At 39.7% G+C, this 23,995-nt stretch overlaps 1 protein-coding gene across 2 annotated transcripts; it reads right to left on the bottom strand.

Moving 5' to 3' along the window:
- Window positions 1-1,422: 1,422 nt before the first annotated feature.
- Window positions 1,423-22,429, bottom strand: LOC116313121 (protocadherin alpha-C2-like). 2 transcript variants are annotated; one of them, XM_031730692.2, is made up of 4 exons: window positions 19,647-22,429; window positions 17,202-17,260; window positions 13,488-13,573; window positions 1,423-5,455 (listed from the first exon to the last, which is right to left on the bottom strand). In XM_031730692.2, the coding sequence occupies exons 1-4, from the start codon at window positions 22,185-22,187 to the stop codon at window positions 5,142-5,144; spliced, it is 3,000 nt and encodes a 999-aa protein (XP_031586552.1). In that variant the 5' UTR covers window positions 22,188-22,429; the 3' UTR covers window positions 1,423-5,141. The 2 variants fall into 2 exon arrangements, with proteins under 2 accessions (XP_031586552.1, XP_031586553.1); XM_031730693.2 differs by lacking the exon at window positions 17,202-17,260 and having other exon boundaries at window positions 5,326-5,455.
- Between the last annotated feature and the right edge of the window lie 1,566 nt (window positions 22,430-23,995).

Here is a 23,995-nt window from a genome sequence, read left to right as displayed (position 1 = left end):
CATGAGAACTCCTCATGATAGTCTGTACATGTGAATCAGAGACAGCGACATTATTAATCCTTGGACTCTTTTTGTCATTTGTCACAATGCAATATGGCCATTGAGAGTTTGGTTGTAGTTACCAATGAAGTTATACAAAGGTGATGAAATGACATGGCTTGTGACTCTGTCTGGATCATATAAGTTTTGCTGTTTTTTGTAAGTCTAAAGTTGTTGGCCTTTAAGTCTAGCTGCCATCAAATATTTGAGAATCTACTGAAAAGCTGTATGCAGTTCAGCAGCTTCCAGAGTGCTATGCTCTTGATGAGTCACAATGGTGAAAACATATTTTAGTGAGGTTCAATAGCGTTCCATACAGCTGTATTAAGAAATGCAAACACTTAAATTAGCAATTTTGTTTTTCATTTTAAAGCTGCATTTAAAAAAACTGCCACAAGAGGGCAGATAAACATTAATTATGCCCCTTCGCTGTTTCTTCCTCTTCCTTTTGTTTTTTTACATCACTGACAATATGTCAGTATGACTGCTAATTATCATCATTCTGTTGGAAAGGACTGACATTTAAATAACATTTTTCCCGTCATACTGACGGCTCAAAGCAATTCAGACATACATTTAACCATACATTCATACACCACATTGTTCTATGCACTTTAACCACTTTATCTACTTCACACTAATGAGTTAAAATCGTCAGTTAGACTAACATACGTGCTTTTAGGCTGTGCCAGGAAGTACCCAGAAGAAAGCCAGCAGGCCTGGTTAGAATGCTAATACAGAAAAAGGTGACCATGAGGTTTGAAGCAGGGACTTTCTTGTTAACCACTGCCCCCCGGTGCTACCCAGGAATGGAGGAAAGTCGCAGTCCTATGTACCAGTGTCTTCAGAATGAATTGTGTTAGAATGAAGTCATCTCAAAAGTAGAATTTGATGTCTTTAGATATTAATTCCACAAAAAGAAAGGCTTTTTAATTATTACATATGCTGGTATTGCAAAGTATGCTTTCTTTCTCTGCAGATAAACAAAATGCTTATTAAATATGAACAGTATGGGTCGGCTGCAGCAAGAAGGCGGAGCAAGGGTGGTGTGCATTAATTACTTCTCCAGACAGATGGAGCCAGTGCAATGAATATATAAAGGCTTTTCCTATTTTCCTAAAGAAAGACAAGTCTTTGTTCAAATAGAAGGGAAGTTAAAGTCCCACGTTAATCATCATCCAGTCCCCTTTTCACGGCTTTGCCAACTTTAAATTGTTGAGATCTTGTTGACATCGAATACTAATGCTGTATTTTCTCATTTCCTGCATTCCCATATTTCAAAATTCCACTGTTGCCAAAGTGGAGAGGGAAAAAAAGGGCTTCACAGTCTACTGAAGGAGAAAATAAGCTGTTAGTTCAACTGAATTCAAAACACTGTTTGAGATATTTAAGAAAAAAAAACTTTATTTGTGACTTATTAACAAAACACATTACCAGATTGATTAAATCATAAGAATCACTATGATCACCTTTACAATGATGAGCAGGTGTACAAAAAAGTTATTAACAGATCTGCACTGTCACAGTCGACTGGTATGTGCCACTCACTGCCACACCCAACGACTGAGGAACATTCACTATACACAAGCAGAGAATACATCAACTTTATTTATTTTTTTTATTTCACTTTTTTGTATTTTAGTTTTTTTTTTCTTTTTTTTCTGCCTTTTTCTCTACTGGGCAAGGGAAAGGTACGGAGGGTGAGCAAATGATATAATTTCACAATAGTGTCTGTTTGATCATCATTTCAAAGTTGAACACAAGTTAGTTTAAGGACTGATTTTCTATCCATGAAAATCATATGGGTAAAAACAGAAAGAAAAAAAGGCATTTCATAGCATAACACAATAGCATTATGTATATCTAGAAGATTAAATTTATTTTCAACATGATAAAAAAAATGTTTTTCTTTTAGGTTTTTTCACAAATTGCTGTTGCCATGTCTGTATTTACTGTATGTTTGTGTCTGTATGGAGAGGTGTGTGTATTGTCTTTGAGAATGTGTATCAGAGGTATATGTATATATTCCAATACGCATTTCCCAGTGGAAAAACATATCTATGTATATATATAGTATCTATATAGGATCTGTTTCCTTTGCTTATAACATGCAAACAGCCACTTGGTGATCTGACAGCACAGAAGTACACCTGAAGAACAGGGCAGGTGGGGAGGGAATAGTGTGCATGGGAAGGACTGAGCAGCACCTATATACCCCTATAGTGAACGGTAATATGATGGTCTAATAAAAGGAACAGTGAGGTGAGATTTTATGACACTTTCAATCATGTTGATGCTGTTCCCGTTTCTACCACACTATGTTTACACACAATATCAGGGCCAAAATTTCCCAGCAATCTTTTTCCCCCCATATTTATGTGGAGCCGTAAAGCAAAAAAAAGGGGACATTTTAAGGTCATGCCAGGTGAAGCCAATGAACCTTGCATTTTGTTACCTTTCAGTCACAATTTTTATTATAATAGTAATTATCATAATTTGAATTCAGCCTCCAGCCTCTTTGTACTGCAGCTGAACTGTACTTCCCAGTCAGCGTTAACTGCAATACATGTGCTTGTGCAAAGGAGAAATGACTTGCCCAATAGTTTCTTTGTCTCCTACACTGTATCTACACAATGGACTACTATGACTACTATTTTCTGACTCGCACTCCATCTTGCCTCATATCTAGCACAGCATAATCTCAGTTTCTGCTAAGCTCTCAGGCGTCTTCGCAATTCAGTGCATACAAGTCATGCGAGAGATGACAGAGCTGTCAACAATGAGCAATCAGAGGAGACATTCTGGCAGAAGCGCCTAAACTCAGCTGAAGTTGAGACAAAAAAAATGTCTATGAAAGTGTGACGTGTGTCTATATGTCTATGTGTCTGCTATCTGTGTAAATATGCAAATACACACATGTTACTGTTGCACAGTTCATTGAAGCAAAGTGGAAAGATGTCCAACCATGTTGATTTGAGGAAACAGGAGTAGAGCGAGGAAACAGGCGGCGGGCAAGCAAATCCTACAAGCACTGAAGCAGCCGAGGCAGTGGCACAGGGCTTAAAGAACAACTATTTAACATTCAAAGACAGAATAGGACGGATCGGAACAGAAATGAAGCGACAAGTAGCGTTCCTGCTTCCTAGCCATATAATACACTCCCATGTTAAGGGTGGCATTGGCCTTCAGTTTTTGGAGTTTCCACAAAGGGCTGCGTATTCTTTTCGTGTATTTTGAATTTAAATGTTCATGTGTGCGTGTGTTTGATTTGTTGGATTGTGTGTAAGCGGCGGAGAGAGAGTCAGTGTTTGTGTACAGTAATGTGTGTTTCAGACTGGGTGTGCTGATTCAGACCCCATTAACCTGTGTCATATCCCAAGAGAAGAAGCCATGTCAGGGGCTGGTTGCATCAGCTGCACGTAGGTTCCCTAGTTATCGCCGAAGTCGCCACTAATCCCATTTCAGGCATTGCTAAAATTACAAGCGGTACCACTACAGAAATCTGTCCGAACGTAACCTTAAGTAAACGCTAAAAATATTAAGCAAGCAATAAAGCAGGTGCAAATGATACAAGTCACACAAATGCACTCACTAACAGTAAAGCATCTAGTTTTCTGCACACAGCATTTTTTTTTCTTTAGCAGTTCCCTGCTGTTTTGCAACTTGAAGGGCCACAGCCATGATTTTGAATGTTTCTGTCCATTGTCTACACATTGCACAAACACTGTGGGCTATTTTCAACTATTTAGTGTGTCATTCCTTTTCCGTTGGCATTAGATTCCATGGAATGTGAAAAATAACACGCTGAGACTCGCTTTAGGTACTGTACCTAATCTGGTTAATTGTGTCAGTGCAGTAGTTACACTATAGTGTGATGAAAAAACAGCTTAAAACAAGGACAAAATTCATTGTGTTCACTTTGATGAAAAGTGTGAAACAGTTCCGAGTCTCAGCTAATGCATTTTTGTGCTATAGTTCATTAAAAAAAACAATACTTTCCTGCATGGTGGGTAAAAAAAACCCCAATAGAGTTTCCAAAAACAAAATGATGTGCTTCAGAAAATGATTAGCCTTAAAAAATGATTGGTAGAAAGTGGACTAAAACATTCAAATACTAGCATTTTCCTTTAAAAGTCAAATGAGAATCAGTCATGTTTTATGCCAATCTAGTCCCAAAACCATCCAGTATATTGCTATTACTTATTTGTTACTCATTCTAACTTTTAATAATATAGAAAGATCTCACCTTAAAATCCACGTCTTAATACCTATTCAATCATTGCGACATTAGCGACATGCTAATTGCGAAGGAATTAGCAGTTATGAGGCCACCACTTTATACCCTAACCTGGGAACAAACTTGCGCATAGTTGGTGCAACCCAGTCCAGGTCCTCAGCCTCCACAATGTGCTATGTTACACTGAAACAGAGCTCTTTATTTGAGCGTGGTCTAACTTCTTTCAGGCACCTTGTTGTCCCAAAGATGCTAATCCTATGCTACGCACACTGTATGTTGTTGTCTTTGCTTATTTTATTATATTTTTTATGTATTTGTTTTTTATAAAAGCCCACATTTTTAGATTTTCTACAAGGCCTCCATAATACTGAAGACAATAGCCCCGTTTATTTTTATTTTTTTTAATTTTAAAGTTATTTCTTTTACTTTTTACTTACCCTTGAACTAGTCAGAAAGGAGGAGGGCCAGAGATGTCATCACAGGCAGCCTCAGCTGATAATGGTCAGTTACAAATAGTACACCTTTTCTGGGTGCTATTTTTGTTGTTGTTATACAAACTGGGGGTGGGGGGAAGGGGTTGGGGAAGTGGGGGGGTGGGCAGCAAATCACAAAGGCTAATCTAAGCCAATAAATCATTTTCTGGTGTAATTTGGTCCATTCTTTCGATAAAGAGCATTTGTTTAACAAGTTCGCATGACGTTTGGAGCCAGGCCTGGTCTAATGAGGATTTGGCCACTGTACAATGTCTATGCAAATATGGCGCAAGGAGGCTCCCTTGGTTCTACAATATGCATTTGGCTTATTTTTCTGGCTCTGAAATTGGGTAGTTTGTTAATAGCTTTGCTTTCATATCACCACTTCTCCTCTAGTCATCACCGCTTTCATCTTTTCCTTTCTCCTTCTTGTCTTTCTTGTCCTTCTTCTTCTTTTTCTTCTTCTTGGCCTCCTCCTTCTTGCCAAAGCTTATGAATTCACCCTTGTCATCCACAGGACCTGCGTCGTGGCGGATAGAGATGATGGCTGGAGATCCAGGAATGATGAAGGCTTCAGGAGGAATCTCTCCTGGTTTCAGGGGCTGAGGAAGGCCATAGCCTTGTCCGGCGCCGTATCTGAAGTGCCAGCTGTTGCTGTTAACTCCAGCGCCCACTGGAGGTGATAGCTCTCCACCACCTTCTCCATCTACACAGCGTGATTAAAAAATTGAAAAGAACAAAAAGGATAAAGAAAAACAAAGAAAAGAGATCAATTCATTACATTTTATTTATTTGTTAAAGAAACTGTTCATAATTTTAGGGAATCGATATACTTAGCATTCTTGCTGAGAGATTCTGATTAAAACAAGGAAAAAATAATAACTTTTTTAAAACATCACATTACGTGGTACCCAGTTGCACCACAGAGCTGCTGGTAAGCAGACTTAAATACCTTTAATCAGAGCTAGGCTAAATTAATTCCTTTGTTTCCAAAGCCTCCAAGCTAAACTATCCCAAAAGCCAAATAATGAAAAACAGCTAAATAAAATAAATGCAATATCAGAGACCAAAATAATTTGGAAATGTTAAAGAAAGAGCAAAGTTAAATTGAAATGACAAAAAAGAGAAAAGAGCTCAAATCAAATCTAAATATGATATATTAAGGATTTAAAATCTCAAATGAAAGCATCAATTGTCGAAAGAAGTGGTAAAGATGTGTAACTTGACTGATATTGACTGGTATCAATTTTCCATTCATCTTTTATCAATGAGGTGCATGTGGTTGGTACATTTACACATACTCTTTCACTGCGGCTTTAACACGCAGCAATATTTGGATTGTTTTGCTTGTAAGTGGTAGAAGCATGATATGATACATTTGGCGTTATAGGGTTAAATGTTGGTCTGACAATAGCCAAGATTCATATACTTTAAGGAGAGCAATGCAACCCAGTTCACTGACGGGACCACAGGAGGGGACTAACCTTTAAACCACAGGGATGTTTAACTTGGCAGAACAATTTGTATTTGGATGATGGCTGCAGCATAATCCTACTCTCACTGGAAGCCAGAGACAAGGATTCAGCATTCAGTGCATGGACGTAAAAGATAAAGAAACCCGGATTGCAAATTGACAAAAAAATAAAAAATGAAGAAGGGATCTATAGCCTATACTGAATAATTATTTTGAAATCTGAAAAAGGACCTATCTATTGAGGTCAAAGGGTCATACACTTCGTAATGCAAAAAGAAAACGGATGCTTGATGAGATGAAGATGGAGAGAGAAGAGAGAGAGAGAGAGTGTGAATGAGAGAGAGGCAGTAAGAAAGATGGGGGTGGGCGGGTTTTGCAGACACGGCGCTCTCAGGCCCACACCAGTTCCCTCTGCGCTGACCTACTTTCAGTCTGGATTTTATTTAGATCAAAATCGGGCCCCTACAAAAAGATTCTGTTTGATTTTTCTTTGTAGGCTATTTATGACATTGCTGGAGTGCTGAAATGATTTCAACCACTGCCCCACTGGGAAGTACACTATTTTGAAAATGTGTGCTCTTCATATGCACAGTGTCCCACAGAGTCCCCACAACGAGTCCATTGAGTATAAAAATAAATTACACGTAGGCTACAATGACAGCAGATGTAATGGTCTCTACTGAACTGGTCAGTCAGTTGCTCTGCATTATTGTGCTGTTTAACCTCAATGAGCAATAAGTGTATAGGCATGCTTCATATATGATTTATCATTGACTCATTGCAAATACATTAGATATTAAATAAAGAAACTACAATGCCAGAAAGGGCCATTGTTTTTCATATAGAAAGAGTAGTCAGATAACAGACAAATAAATTATTAGTTCGAATTAGTTTCTGCTTGCAGAAGTGATCATTTAATTATTACATGTGTTTAACATTTTATAATTAGCACATAGAAGACAAGGTGATGGAAAAAAAGCCAAAATAAAACAGAAAAAAATGGGGTATAGCCAGGGGTCAGATTGGGATTTGGCAGATGGGGGAACTGTAAGCTTGGGTGCTGTAGTGCAATGTGGGGGAAAGAATTACTTAGAAATAAGTCACATAATAATTTGTTTAGCGAGCTCAGTAGAATTTTCTTTGCGTGTAGACCAAATAAATTCATGTATAAAATGAATGAGGGTATAACATGTAAGATTCAAATTTCGAGTCTATAAAATTTCACTTGCTGAGTCCTTTGAAAATTATCTCCTTTCCTCTCTTTCTTACATCTTTCTCCATCTCTGATAGTGTCACACATTAACGTTTTATTTTCTCTCCCTGGGAAATACAGCAACCGTGCGTTTATCTGATGGATGCATTTTGTGACAAACTGTGCAGAAAGAGTTTGTTTGTTTGCTGATATTTGTTGAGCTGTTTGAAAAGATACATTCGAGCTTATACTCCCTCCTGTTCAGCAGCTAGTTAAGCACCTCTACCACAACTTTACGTCTGCGCCGTGAACGCATCACAGGGAAGAGAAAGGAAAAAGGGATGTGTTGAAAGTGTAAGCGCGCTGTGGGATGTCATTATTTTCTTACCACTGAGCAAATACCTCCAGGCTGTCACTGAAAGCAATGCTAGTCTGCAGCGCATGAAAATGAACTCATTCAATAGTAATAAGCATTAACCTGCCTATCAGATTTTATAAGTTGCCAACTGTGGGAGCTGGACTGCTATTCTAGATCCTTCCACGCCACATTAACACCTGGGTATCGCTACTGAAGGCATGCAGAGTAATCTGGTTGACCTTTTTCTTAAAATTCACCCAACTTTCTGCATTTTTTTGTTTCTTTGCTTAAATAACCAGCTTCTTAGTGATTATGTAGCGTCAGATGTTATTATCTCACATTAACATTAGTGGACTTACTACTAATAAACTCTAATGCCAGTCGTTTTAGGATTAGGATTATACCATTTGACGGTCTGTTAGCATATGTTTAATCTGTGCTTAACAAAGTCCGATTTAACTGATTTCATTGCTAAAGTGAGAAAGTCCACTTCTCATGTGGAGAAGAAAGAACATACTTTAAGTAATAAGATATGACTTGATGCATTCTCAATCATCCAGGAAAGTAAATCTCCAAAAGTTGAATCTGTTCATCTGGACATAGCGTTTTGTGGGAGAAACGTTTCGTCACTCATCCAAGTGACGAAACGTTTCTCCCACAAAACGCTACGTCCAGATGAACAGATTCAACTTTTGGAGATAATAAGATATGAAAAGATAGCTGCTCAGATGCACGAAAAACTGCGGGAGAAAATATAGTGCACTTTACTGCTCTATACGTAGTATACAGTTCATTTTTATGTAACTGACACACCATTTCCTGTTACCTGATAAGTCCTCTTAAGGGAAAGGGATTTTTTTTTTTTGCTTAAATTTTGGGAGTTCTAAGTAATATTGTCTTATCTAATAGTTAAATATTCACAAAGGGTCTTTCCACATTTTACATTTTATTTTTACAGGTTAATGTATGTAAGCATGCAATGTGAAAACACAGTATTAAAATTAATTTGGGGCAAGCGTTATAACCTGCAGTTTACTTTTCACCATAGAATTACACGTGACATGGTAGTTGAGACAGTAGTGGTGACACAGTAGCTGAGAACAAGCCATTAAAAGGTCATTAAAATTTCAACCTCATGTATTATGTATTATGTAGTCGGTGTAATTCGATGATTACCATACTTGTTAGAAACATTTTGTCTAGTTTAAGTTTATATTCTGGTGGTGAAAGGTCAAATTAGGAATTCATCTTCATGGAATATCAAGTTTATTTAAATACATTTCAGGTGCCAAGGGAAAATCCTGAAGTTCACCTATAGACTGTATATAAAAGACAGACTTATCCATGTGATATGTGATGTCACACTGTTTGTGAATTCCTGTTCTGAAGGCCTGATGCCTGCATGGCTTGGGTTTTGCGGGGGGAGGGAGGTTGTTTTGTTTTTTTGAACACAGTGAGCATATTTGGATCAATGGATATAAAGATATCAGTTATCAAATATCAAAACTCAAGCAGAAACTCTTAGAAGGTCTATACCTCTCAGCAAACCATATTATTTGTTAGATAACTGCACTAAAAATACTCCAGAAGGTACCAGAGAGACTTCCAGTTCAGTGACTCAAATTAGCTGAGGTAAAGCTTAGCGTCTACCTATCAGTCAAAGGGGCCATGGGCCTAATAATACATAGTGTTAAGCCTTTAAGCAATTTAAACAGGTGATCTCAACATATTAAAACTCACTCTAGAGTTCCCATAAAGGCCAAAACATTTCTGATCTCCATAGAGGCTGTAAAAACATTTATTTCTGCTGTCTGGCAATTTACTATTGGGAGCCAAGAGGGATTGGCTTAACCTTTGAGCCAGGGTTGCTTAATTTTTCATCCTGAAAGGTTGCTACTTGAGTTGGTGGAAACATCTGGATCTATAATCTGTAAGTAAATAAATGTTTGGATGATCTTTAGAGTTTCTACAATTTTAATTTTGATTTGTAACCATGTTACCATTACCTGCTTAGAATACCAAATGTGTGTGGGTACAGTATACACAGAGCAGAGGTCAAAAAGTTTGTATTTCTCTGCATGATGTACAGAGAAGTACAATATCCACTGACACGGCACACCGAAACAAATGGGTATCGCCTTATTGTCTTGGAACATTCTAGGGCTTCATGCACTGCTTGAACAAATACAGACCTCTGGCATTGTTAATTAAAAAAAGACAACCCACGTTTTAATTCAGACATTTCCTGTTTAGGTGTTTATAAGCTTTTCATGTCACAGATTGCAATATTTCAAAGAGCTTTGCTGCCTTTGCGCTGCTGTTTATCTAACATGCCCCAGCCACTGTTTCTTTTTAACAGCCTATACTTCACAGCAAATGGATTACACTGTAACTGCTAGTGAGCAGGTCAGTATAGCGAGGAGCATGTTGTGGCACCTGATGTGAAAATATAAGGGTGTCGGAAGCCTCATTTGGTGTAACCTACATTTAAAATAGGCTACTCCGAGACACGATTCCATCCGAAATGAATCCCTCTGGTGGTTTGTGGCACATTGAAATGCGACAGTCACAGTGCTCGTACATATATGTGACATGTACCACATGTATTCTGCATAGGATGCAAAAACCACCTAATATCGTCTAAAATACCATCTTTTTTCTTTCTTAAAACCATGGTTTAGCCAAGTCCCCTTCCCTTTTACTCCTCTGTTTTTTTGTCTCTAAATATTCCATTCAGAGATATGACCCGTTGCTATGGAAACTGCTTTCGCCCACTCCCTGCTGATGGAGGGTGCGGCTGCTGCAGCAATCTCTCAGTTAGACAGTGTTGCCAGGCAACAGGTCACATGGTGTTCCCTAGCAACACCACTACTGCAGGAACCTGCCAATCCTCTTAACCTTTCTCTCTCTGTTTCTCCATCCCCCCACACCTCGCTTTTTTTCCCTCCATCCCCCTGTACGTCTCCTCTGTTCATCTTCTAATCACAGTTTCTTTAAATGTTGCCACATCTTTCTTTTTTTTATGGCACTTTCTTGTTTGTGATAACAGCACATCTCCCCCTCTGGCATCAGACAAATGTCTCCTCATCTGCGCCATGGGTCACTTACATAAACACAGTTTTGAAGGTGCCACATTTAGATGCATCACAGCATGTCGGAAGACTTCATTGTGATAAGAGTTTGCTGCAGATGTGAAAATGTGTCACAATAAAGGATGACGTGTAACAGAGAGGATAAACCTGTCTGTGCTATTGCACTAAGCCACTCCTAAAAATGTATTTCCTAATCCATCAGCAACAACTGGAAGGACCGCAGTATGCTGAGCACTCCACTTAAAGACAATATTTGAGTCTTTACAAGGCCAGAGTTGGCCAGATGGTTTCCATCTGCTGTAAGTAAAAAAATGCACATTTTTTGCTGCACTCTGGCAGAGGGGAATACACTAGAACTGGGAAATGATACAGCTGGTATCTCAAACAATTCCCCAGCTTCCTTTTATACAGAGAGAAAAAAAATCTTTATTTATACATGTTTACTGACAGGCAGTATAATCATATTCTTCCCCTGGTTTGCCAAGTGATTTACTGTGATGCTACTCTTCACCCTCAAGTGTCTACGTATGTCCTAATTCCTGAAGCCAGTGTCATGAAATTAATATATATTTTAAGGCTTATTTTGCTGATTATATTGTTTTAGGTATAAAAGAAGGCCAGCTTTGAGACTAGGTCACATTCTGACAGGAAACTGGATGTTTTTTTGTAGAGTATGAGCAACAGACAGAGTGAAACTAAGGCTAGGTTCACAATGCAGGTCTTAATGCTCAATTCCGATTTTTTGATCAAATCCGATTTTTTTGTCTGCTTGTTCACACTACAAATAAAATGCGTCAGCAAACGCGCTCTAGTGTGAACGCTCAAAGCGGCCCGCATGCACAAAATATGTCACACACAACGCGCTGTTTAGACCCAGAGCAAACAATATTGTTTGACTGATGGCCCTTAATATAAAGACTATGGACTTTACGTTTCCCAATTTTTGCTTTAAGTTATTTTGTTATTTACATAATAATGTAGATAACCTAATAATTATCCTTATTGCTGTTTTAGAGGAGCGGTGCTTCAAAGGATAGTGGCAGATTTCTGTCAGAATCTACAGATTATACAGTACAAATAAAATGTTCACGTTTCTCCAAAGTTGTCTTCCCAACAGTTTCACTAACATCTACGCTGGATGGCCAGGAAGCGTTCGCAATGTCTTCTCGGGTGCTTCTCGGGCGCTGATAATTGGTGTCTGTCTTGTGTCAGTGACGTAAAAGACGGATTTAATGCGACATGACCGTTCAAACAGCAGTCGCTTTCTAAAACATCGGATATGTATCGGATTCAGTACCACATACGAAAGTGACCCAGATCGGATTTGAAAATATCGGATTTGTGCCGTTCACACTGTCATACCATGATCGGATATGGGTCGCATAGGGTCAGAAAAATCGGATTTGATGCGCTTTCGCCTGCAGTGTGAACGTAGCCTAAGTTCAGATAGGCTGCCCTGGCAACAGGCCTTAGAAAGGCGAAGTTCTTGCGAGCTGCACAGGAAGTTTTAGTGCACAGGCATATTAATAAATAAGACACAGAAAAGAGGAACTGAGTAGAAGGAGTTTTGTTTGTAATGAAACTGTGTGCGACGTGTGTGACGTCTGGAGTACAGAAATAACATCATATAAGACACATGTTGAGCTTGTAATGTGAGAGATCCTGTAACTGGCTTTTGGGGCTGTGCAGGGCTCTCTCTCTTCTGGAAGATGACTGAATAAAAAGAAATAAAAAATGTTTTGACCACTACGAGTCGGGTTTTCTCTGTTCTATCGTGGGGACAAAAGAATCGGGTTTTAACACCAGACAGAAAATCAATGTATGGAAGCGGGGGTGGAAGAATAGGGGAACGGTTCACAGTGCTGAAACATGGTTTTGAAATCTTGCTTACCAAAGTCTTCCAGTCTCTGTGCCCTTGTAAAGTTCCACACACAAACTTTTAAGCATTAGCTCTAAGACACACTTTCTGTAAAGCACGAGTCTTTGAGTCCAGCTTTCTTTACACAACAGTTGTGTTGCAACATTTTTCAGCACTGCCACCCATTCACTAACTCATTCTTATAAGAAACAGTTGAATTTTCTGATTTCTAGCTCTTGCTTGCTGCTGTTGTGGAAAGTGACAATATTCTAGGTATGAAAGTGCTCTGCATAAGGGTCCAACATGACTATGCATGTTGCTTGGCCTATGGAACTCTGCATACATGCTAATTTGTTTGTTTGCTCACAGTTACATGATGAGACAAATGTCAATTACTTCTTCATTGTTCAGCTGCCCTTCAAGTTATATCATGTTGTAAGGACAAAAACAGCTTCTCACCCATCAAAAAGTGGAACTTTTTCCTTTGTTTTATTTTATTGTTCTGTATTTCATTTCATTTCATTTTATTTTGTTTTATTGTGTTTTGGATTTTTAGTGTACTTTTGTTACAGTACTTTGGTCAACACTGTTGTTTTAAATGTGTTATATAAATCAACTTGACCTTGACCTAGATGGTTTTACCCAAATTATATTTTGGGTATCTGAACTATTTCTAGCTAAATATTCTGAACTACATCTAGCTAACACAAAACCAGTTCTAAAAACTCTTCATCCTGTATCCTGATTACTACATTTCCACTCACCTGCAGCACTAGACACAGTGGGCCAGTTCTGAACCAGCATGCCCTGGGCTCCCTGCATCACAGAGGACTCCTCCATGTGGACGGAACTGAAAGGTAATCACATTTAGCAAAGTGAGAAATTTGCAAACATTCAAATATTTGAAAATAGGACACATTTTCCTTAACATTCTGCGATTTTGTTATAAAATTCAAATGATTGTTGGTGCAGACCCTGTAATCCATCCACAACTGAGCAATTTAAAATAACAGTCTAATAACATGACATTTCTGTTTAATATAAGGCAAATTAAGTGGTATTCAAATAGCTTAAAAACTTTTAAACAGCAGTACTGATTATTTTAGACCCTGACAGTGGCTTTCTGGCTCTCCAGAAAGAGAAGTGTTGGATACATTTGTGTGGTCTTGTTGCACCTGGGTACAGCTCCCCACCCCCCCACCCCCTCTTTAAAAAAAAACAAACCCAAACCATCCCACCCTTCAGGCTGAATACCTGTGCTGTGCCTCCTATGACAGAATATCTAAAGACTCAGGGCTTTTGTAATGCATTAAATTGGTCTAGCACTATTCTTGGAATAGCTATGAAGAAAGACGGAGCACATAAAAGAATGAGCGACTTTTCACAGAATAGAAATATGCATACTGACGACTACTGTAGGACTACATGAAGTGCTCTTTAAACTTGGCTGCTTATAATGGAAACTGAAAATAGCTGTTCTGTCCCAGATAACCAGGTAATCTACTGTTTTCAACTGTTTTATGTGGTTGTGTTTGTGGTTGAAGTGGACCAGGATTAAGAACCGCTAATACAGTGCGCACCAGTATACACTATAACTACACTAAAACACTATAACTATGCCCAAACACCTTGCTACATGAAAACAGTGCCACTTGCAAAGAATAACAAAGGTGCACTGCAAATCTTCATTTTCATTAATTTTGGAGTTTCTATACAATCTGCACTTGTAATTGTTCCATAGCTTTTGAAATTTATAAACATAATGAACTATCATGATCCATGCTCAGTGTTTTGAATAGTAATTGCATATGTCTAAATGACTTTGATATCACAATAGAATAATGCATAAAAGGCATATGTTTCATTGTGTGCCTTTAAAAAAAGAAATTCAACACTCTACGTGACAAATACTTTCATATTCACTTTGAAATAATCGTATAACGTAGGTTAATGTAGTTGTTACATGTTTATACAAATACATAAGAATACTACTGATGACAATAGTATATATAGAGTTTTTCAAATATAGAGCTTTTTAAAAAGATCGGTTAAACCAGTGAAAAATTCATTTAACAGTCTATCAATCACATTTTTACTAATTACAGATTTAGTACAGTGTGAGACTTTCTACTTTGTTTTGAAATCATTTTTGGGTGCACTAGCTTTTCATCTTCCCTGTGAACTTTGTTTCACCTTCTGTGTGTTAGCAGGGGCTGAGCTATAAGAAGCACAGTAGGGGAGAGACAGGTGAAGTGAAGACAGCAAAACTATTTAAGTTAAAGAGCACTTGCTACTTTTCTACGAGTGCAATAAGCCTCCCAACAAATGTTAATCCGTTTGAAACCAAGGGTGAACAGATGTCGACCCCAGATGTCTGAAAATCAGGCCAAAATATCAGCATTTTCTAAATCAGCCAACCTGAACCTGCCAGCAGTAACAAGGTTGCTAGAAGTTCTCCTTCTGATGGTAGGAAAGCTAGTTCTGGCCAGTGCCCTAGCAACCCCCAAACAAGAAGAAGAGAACTGGCTTTCACCTACATTGGCTGCTGGAGAGAAAGACTAACAAGGGTAAAATTAAGTGCAAAAATAGGAATTTAACTCAGTTCTGAGAAAGAAAAACAATTATTTTAGTTTATCCAATTTTCTGAGTGAGTGAGCAAACCTGCCCCTTTCCATCCTGGTGTCCATTTTTTATGCTAAGGGAAGCCAACTGACAGCTTGCTGTATAGCTTTATCTTTACCATGCTGACACCGTGGTGTGAAAACAATCACATTTGAGGAAATGCATTTGGCAAAAAGTCAAAATATTTGACTAAATATGAGTGTATGAGCTTATATAAAACTGACACACCCACCCTAGCAAAAAATAATTGCCCTCATCCATTTGTTATAAATGTGTAGTTAATTGTTGTTGACTAGGTTTTCTGCAATGCAGGACATTAATCCTATCATCTGCAACCTGCATTATGTTGATTTTCTAACGAAGAAAAAATGGCCAGGTGTATTCTAAGCAGTTTAATGTATGCGAATATGACACAGAAAGTACTGATGTATTGCACTAATGTCTACACTCAGAATATGGGTCAACAGTGCTGGTGTTACATGCTGTGTGATACATTACAGCACGCCTGTGTTGGGGCTAAGTGTTGATGTGAGCCATCTCTGTGTCTCTGTGTGTTTTACAGTCACTGTCATTTAAGAAGTGGCAGCGGCAAATTGCAGTGATGATTTATCTGAATCCATGTCATGTAACAGTGACTTGATGACAGAGTGCACATGATCCATACAAATTAACACTAATATCCAATTAAATCAACTTAGACTACGAGGATGACTTCACAAATGAGCTGTAAGCACTGGTACCATGAAATTTGGAAGAATTTTGCAGAAAGCATAGGAGTGTGAATAGCAAACACATTAATTCCTGATGTCCCTGCTGTTTTTAGATCAACTTATGGGGAAATAAATGACATTTTCTGACATAATCATGGGAAAACTGTAAAGTTTTGTTTTGGGTAGAATTCTTTATAATTGTTGGTGCTGCTTTTTTCTATGATCCTCTTCATTTCAGTATTCTCTGATTTGCAGCTAATGACACTGTTTAAAGTGTAGTGCTTCATTATTTAGATATATATAGGTGGGAATACTCGAATATTCATGAAAGAGCAAGCACACTAAAATCACAGCAATCTATTGTTGACACAATACCTAGGAGAAGTTTCAAGCCCAAATCTTAGAAATCATGATTTTAGGAGAGGATAATCATAGCTAGAGTACTACAGTGTTTGTAGACTTAAAACAATTATAATTTTTTAGTGTAATATGTCTTTGGAGGTGTTGTTTTGTGTGGATTTGGTCTAGCAATAAGAAGTGGAAAAACTTAGAGATGTAAAAAATATCATCTTTGCACAATAATATATGTGATACACAGAGAAATGTAAACGCATGCATGGGGTGGTGGTGAGGGGCAGTTGTACATGCAGACACTGAAGCACATGTGCATGTGATAATCTAGGAAATGTCATCATTTGCCTGTTTGTCCTTCATGCATCCAGCTTAAAGACTGCAAGTGAGGGAGTGATGTTTAGAATGTAGATGACCTATATAGTATTTCACTGCAGAGGACCAAGGCTATGAATCCAGTGACCGAACCGCAAAGGCCTTTTCCCAAAGGGAGAGGTTGAGGTTAAAGGTTCAAACAAATGCTTAGGCGCCACTCAGTCATTTCTGAAAAGCTCCAGCATTAGTGTTGCAGTAGCTTTTTGAATCATTTCCATAGAGGTGTAGAGATAAATGTAACTGTAACATGTGAATAAATCATTTGCTTGGGGAATCGTATATGTTATAGCTGCAAGAGCAAAATGAGGGGTCTCTCTAATGGTGCAGACTAGATGGCGGCAGGATGAGTAGAGTGGAAAGGTAGAACCTTTTTTGAGATGATGAAAAGTTGTACAAGACTTTAACATGGAAAATGCTTACCTCTGCACCCCTGCCCTCAAAGATGCAGAATATCTCCAGTCAGCATTCGGGGCTTTGGGCTGAGCGAGCAAGAGGGAGAGAGAGGTAGAGAGAGAAAAAAAAAGGAGAGAAAGAGGTAGAGACAGAGAGGGAGGATGAAGAGAGTAAGTTTAGCTTGATCTCATACTGTGCAGAGCCATGGCCTCATCAATTAATCATGATACGCATCCCAGCTCTGGACGTGATAGGAACACTGCAGTTGTGTCGCTGATTGCAAGCACAAACACACACACACAATCACACACACTTATGCACGCACACACACACACACACACACACACACACACACACACACACACACACACACACACACACACACACACACACGCACGCACACACGAGAGGACTTTAAAAAGGACAATGACTGCAAGCCATATTGACAGTTTCTGGACAGTCTTTCATTCCACTGCTGTGTAAATGTGTGAGCTGGGAGAGTAACGCCCTTTAAAGGAATACTATGATGACAGTACAGACTAATGCATATGTGTTTGTGTGTCACTGGAGTAAATCTGTCTGCTCCTGATGAACCTAGCTGAGTGCTTCAAATTCCCAGCAGCCCTCTGGTAAATAATTGCCTTTAAACTCCAATAAAACAAAACAGAGCTCATCACCAGGCCAACCACATCCAATATCTCTGGCCTGCATTGGCCCTTGCTATATTAAGATAAGGCTATCTCAGCTATCAACACATAGTATTTATAAAAGTATTTCCTCTTTACTTGTGTTCCTTTTCTATATATCTCATCTAAAACATTTCATTATCATTAATCAATGGTAACCGTATGGGCACATTTTAATAGTACATAGCACATTCTATACTTGCACTGAAAACCTGATAAACAACATTCCGCATGAGCACAGAAATTTAAAAAGTATTGGTGAAGTTCAGATCTGTTGCTTGGGGCTATTCACCATTGAAAGCCTGCTAGGACTCCCAGAAATAAGTGGAAGTCCTAGTAGGACTTTGGTCATTGTAGATTTCACTGATGAAGTTCAAAGAACATCCCTCTCTTTGCAATATAAATGGCATAAAATGGGCAATTCATTGTTTTAATGAGCTAATGCTTCACAGCCATTAATTATGCCGGACTCTTTCACAATCATGTTCTTCATGAGTAGGCACATGCACAACTCAATTAAAAAAAAAAAAAGCACAAAAAAAAGAAAGAAAAAAAAGCTGTGTTTAAGAAACAAACCTGCTCTGGCAGCAGCAAGTGTCCCAGATAAAGAAAGCACATCATGTTCCTTAGTTCATATTAGGGGGGAGTATTTTTTGCTGGCAGACCCAGCCCATTTGAGTAAATTTAATTTGCAAGGCTGATGAACACAGTGTGGAGGTTAATTTCATTTACACTGCTACACTTGTCTTGATCAGATTTCTTTTTAAAATAACTAATTTACCAGAGACTGGCACCTGCTAATTAAGACAGGGAACTCGTGGAAACTCCGAACCTTCAAAATCATATAAATAAAAACAACAACAACAACAACAACAACAAAAAGCAAAAAAAAAATAAAAATAACCAAAAAATTAATATTTACATCATCAGCAAGCATTAGTGATAAAAGCAGAATATGTCACCCCAAACTTTTTTGCAAGAGTCATTTAAGACATAATCTAAATGACTTTAGAATAACTTTAACATAAACACAAATGGAAATAAGGTGCTCAGGAAATCACATAAGCCAAACCCTTGATTTGAATCTTGCCGGTTAAAAAGCTCTATTATTAAATGAGGTTAACTCATTAATGATTCTCTTTTTTTTAAAATCACCCAGAAGTCATTAATGCAATACAGCCATAAAAATAAATCTCAAAACTAACCATAAGCAGAAATCAAGTCAGGAAACCCCAACTGCTCCTATGTCACTGCTTTACTCAGTCACACACAACAAAAACACAGACAAATCAAAACTGCATGCAAAGAGGGTGAGCAAGTAGTAGGAATGATACATGACCTGTTCCTGGTGTAGACGTGATGACAATCTCAAAGTGAAACACAAATCTCTGAATCATCAGAAATACCATAGGACCCTTGAAAAGCATCACAACTGACACTAATTCGGTGTGAGTGCTGAGCTAGGCTACACTGAGCAAGTTTGCAGTGCAAGTGGGAACTAAACAAAGAGACTGAAGGTTGCAGGGATTCAGTTCATTGCAGGAGAGGGTAAAAACCTGACGTGCAACATGTCATCTCCCTGCAGCAACAAAGTGACAGTGACAGAGAATATGGTAACACTACACACTGGGACAATAATTGTAATGAAAAGTCGGGTTTGGCATGTTTAAAAGTGCCTATTGCTGCTTACACCTTGGTCAAATTCAAGACACTTTTTTTAAACTTGAAGGTTCATGACCTTCCGGGTATGCGGACAAAAGGTAAAAATAAAAAATTAATGACCCACCTCTGGGCAGATTTGGAGGGAGGCATCGGGCATGCTCAGTCTGCGTACAAATCCACTTCCACTGGTGAAAAAGCGGTCGGCACCGCTGCCCCAGGTGCCACTGATGGGCCGTCCTGTGTTGTAGAACATGAAAGTGTCACTGCCAGACGTGGCAGTCAGGCAGGTCTTGTAGCAGTAAGTCTTCGTTAGGGAGCCATTCCCACGTACTTCGATGTAGTGAGGTTCCACTTTAAGGTCTCTCCGAAGCACCACATTGTTATTAGGCTGGCCTGGAGCTCCACCGCTGCCACCTCCGCCAGCACTCACGCTGCTGTTCCCACCATCTGGAGGGGGTTTCTGTGACACACAGCATGGGGAGCAGGACCCAGGCTGGGTGCAGTAGGCGTGGCAGCGGACGATAGCCAGCACCACCACAGTAACCAGGAAAACAAAGGTCGTGGCGCTCAAAGCCACGGTCAAGTAGACGGTCACTTTGGACAAAGGGATTGGGCCTTGAGGTCGAATTATCCTCTTGGGATCAGACACCACTTTTGGTGGCACCTCCATGACTGCCACGTTAATAGTAGCGGTGGAGGAAAGAGCAGGCTGGCCATGATCCTTCACAAGAACAGTTAGAGTGAAGGAGGTGGAGTTGTCTTCCAAGATCCTCCGAGTGGTCCTGATCTCTCCGTTGTGTTCGTGCACCTTGAACAAGTCCGGGTCAGTGGCTGTTTCCAGCACATACCCCAGCCAAGCATTTGGACCAGCGTCTGCATCGTATGCCACCACTTTGGTCACCAGGACACCAGGTTCGGCATTCTTTTGTACCGTCTCCAAGGAGCGCGTGCCATTGCCAGGGGGGTTGACTATCAGTGGTGCATGGTCATTCTGATCCATTATATAGATGTAGACTGTGGCGACACGGCTGAGCGGAGGAATGCCCCCATCTTGGGCTTTGACCTGGAAGTGAAACTCTCTCAGTGACTCATAGTCAAAGGCTCGCAGGGCATAAGCCTCCCCTGTATCGGCCTTCACAGACACATATGAGGTGACAGGAATGCCGTGGTTGTTGTCATTGAGCACTGTGTAGGTGATGCGTGCGTTCTCTTTGATGTCGGCATCTCGAGCTTTCACAGTACACAAAGAGGCCCCGGGGGCATTGTTCTCAGCCACATAGACTGTATATGAGGTCTGTTCAAATCGTGGTGGGTTGTCATTAACATCTGCCACATCCACCTGTATAGTCTTCTGGGAGGATAGGGGAGGATTTCCTCCATCTGTGGCACTCAGAGTGACATTGTAGGCATCAGTGGTCTCACGGTCCAGAAAGGCTGAGGTAACCAGAGTGTAATAGTTTCTGAATGACTTGATCTTGAATGGAAGGCCTGGTGGGATCTCCAAGTTCACCTGCTTGTTAGCTCCAGAGTCTCGATCAGTAACACTAATAAGGGCCACAACTGTGTCTGCACGGGCATCCTCCCTCACAGGGCTCGACAGAGATGACAACACTATCTGAGGGACGTTGTCATTCACATCCACAACCTCTACTACCACCTTACAGTGTGCTGCCACAGCACCGGGGCCCTTGTCCATTGCCTGAATGTACATCTCATAGGAGTTCGTCTCTTCATAATCAACATTGTTTCTCACTCTTATCTCTCCTGTATTAGTGTCCATGCTGAACATCTGCCTCACTCTCTCCGGGGTGTAGCTGCTGAAGGAGTAATAAATCTCCCCATTTGTGCCCTCATCCAGGTCAGTTGCATTCAGTTTGATCACCAGGGTGTCTTTGGGAGAGTTTTCTAACACTTTCACTTTGTACACTGAGCTGTCAAATGAGGGAATATTGTCATTTGAGTCCAGTACCCGGACACTGATTTTAGCCGTCCCTGTTTTTTCCGGCGTCCCACCGTCCACAGCACTTAGAATTAATTGATGGTAAGGCGTCTGCTCGCGATCAAGGGGCTTTTTGAGCACAAGCTCGATGTGCTTTGTATTTAGAGAGGGTTTGTTAGAAACCAGCGCGAAATGGTCGTTTGTGCTAAGCTGATACATGCGAACAGAATTTGACCCAATATCTGGATCTTGAGCGTTTTCAATTGGGTAACGAGACCCCGGTAAAGCAGACTCTATGATTTCCAATTGATACTCGTCTCTGGGGAACTGCGGCGCATTGTCGTTGGCATCTACAATCTCCACCTCAACGTGGTGCACTTCAGTGGGGTTTTCAATCAGCACCTCTAGATTAATGAGGCAGGTGCTGGATAAATCGCACAGTGCCTCCCTGTCAATCCTTTCATTGACAAGCAATTTCCCATTTTTGGGGTTGACAATCACATAGCGTTTGCCGCTGTTGGAGGTTACCTTGATTTTTCGGGTGGCGAGCTTTCGAATATCCAGCCCCAAGTCATGCGCCAGATCACCGACCAGTGCCCCATTTTCTAGTTCTTCTGTAATCGAATATCGTAACTGTCCAAATGAAAGGCCACAAAATAATGAAAATATCACAAAATAAAAAGGCACATTATTCCCTATCAGGTTGCACAGCCCAGCCACAGCCATTGCAAGCTCACAGGATCCGCAGACGGATTAAATGCAGCCTTCCGCCTTTTTAGCTTGCAGTATCTCGCATCCCAGCACCTCATTAAGGTGGGCTAATTGGTCTCCCGGTAAATGAAACAGAAGCGGCTCATCCACTGTGATACCCGGCTGAAGCGAATCCTCTCCAGCGCATCCATATTTCCTTTGTCCGTGATGCGCTTTTTTGTCTCCAATGCACGCTGCTGACGGGTGTGTTTCCCTGTCGCTGGAGCTGTTAGATAATCAAGGCAGGCGAAGTTTTACCTTATGGAATCGGAAAAGACCGCTGTCCCTTTCAAAATAAAATTATGAGCGGTCTGTGCCTAAGTTTGCTTGCACTAGAAGAGGAGAAAAAATTACTTAACCAATCCAATGTGTGGGATTATGTTAGGCGCTGAAATAAAAGGCAAAAGGTCACAGCTTGTCAAGGATTTCAGTAATTCCTTGCTTACAAAAAATATTTTGTAAAAGCTTGAACCATTATGAATAATAATTTGTTCATAATCACATAAAAATGTGTGATACGTCACTTAACTATCACCTTTTTAAATAGTTATTTTAGTATTGATTAAAGACTTTTATGTGAGACGTGATGCTTGAACTGTATTACATTATTTGTGCCTGATGTTGTATGACATGATTAAAGAGTATTATGTTTATGTATTTAATTTAGTTTAATAAATGGAATTATGAACCAAGCACCACGGATCAAATATGTACATAGTATGTTCTCTGCAAAAAATAAAGCAGTACCAGTCTGTTCATATTAGGTTTATTTTGAATGGATAACCGGAACTCATAAAATTCAATGTAGGTGACTTGACCTTGGAAGGACACTATCCCGCCCTAGCGCGCACTCCTCAGCTCTCTCCTCTCCGCTGTGGCGCAGCTCCCCGCTCCCCCCTCCACCCATTTCTCTCCTCTCATCCCCCCATTGCGATGTCGGTGTAAGGTCTGTGAGCTAACCACATATTAAAGCACCTCCAGAAAAAAAAAAGAATGGCGACCACACAAAAAGACCACATAAATATTTGGCGTATGCATCCAGTCTCACCAGACTTTCATCCCGTAATTAAAATTAGCTGTGCAGCATGTGGCAAAATATTAATCGTAGACTTACAGGGGATTGATGATATAACGTGAACATTTAGTTAAAATGTTTTATTTGGCAGATTCTCTTGGATTCACTATTGCGGAAGAAGTGAGGGCAGGTGGTAATGAATGGACGAAACTCTCAGCGTAATAAAATACAGATGTGGGTAAACATGTTCACAAACACAGATACATGTCCGGGAACTGGCTCATGTTTGTCGTCCTTTGTCTGCTCCGAAGTCGCAAGGATGGTTAATTTGCCAGTGGCGATTCTGCAGCGCAGCCTACCGCATGGCGATCATTTAGGCAAGGCACAGCAGCAAGAAAACATTGTACTGACAATCACAAGCTCCCCTCCACATGGATCACTGTCAGAGGCAGACCTCAGACTGTCAGGTCACATAATCGTATTAAAGAAGCCCCATAAAGGACCCCATAAAGCAGAAGTCTCATTCCCTGTATGAAACATGAAACATGATATACGATATTCGGGGAATGATGATACATATATATATATATATATATATATATATATATATATATATATATATATATATATATATATATATATATATATATATATATATATATATATTCACTAAAAGGGTACTAAAGGAGCCAGAGAATCATAGGAAATGATCACAAATAATAGAAAACCATGACAGAGGCTTGCTAGGTCAGTAACCATGGCTTGGGGT

The sequence above is a fragment of the Oreochromis aureus genome, linkage group 10 (genome assembly GCF_013358895.1).
Source record: "Oreochromis aureus strain Israel breed Guangdong linkage group 10, ZZ_aureus, whole genome shotgun sequence".
NCBI lineage: Eukaryota > Metazoa > Chordata > Actinopteri > Cichliformes > Cichlidae > Oreochromis > Oreochromis aureus.
The sequence above is the reverse complement of the archived record's forward strand: the minus strand, read 5'-3'. Positions and strand labels throughout refer to the sequence as shown.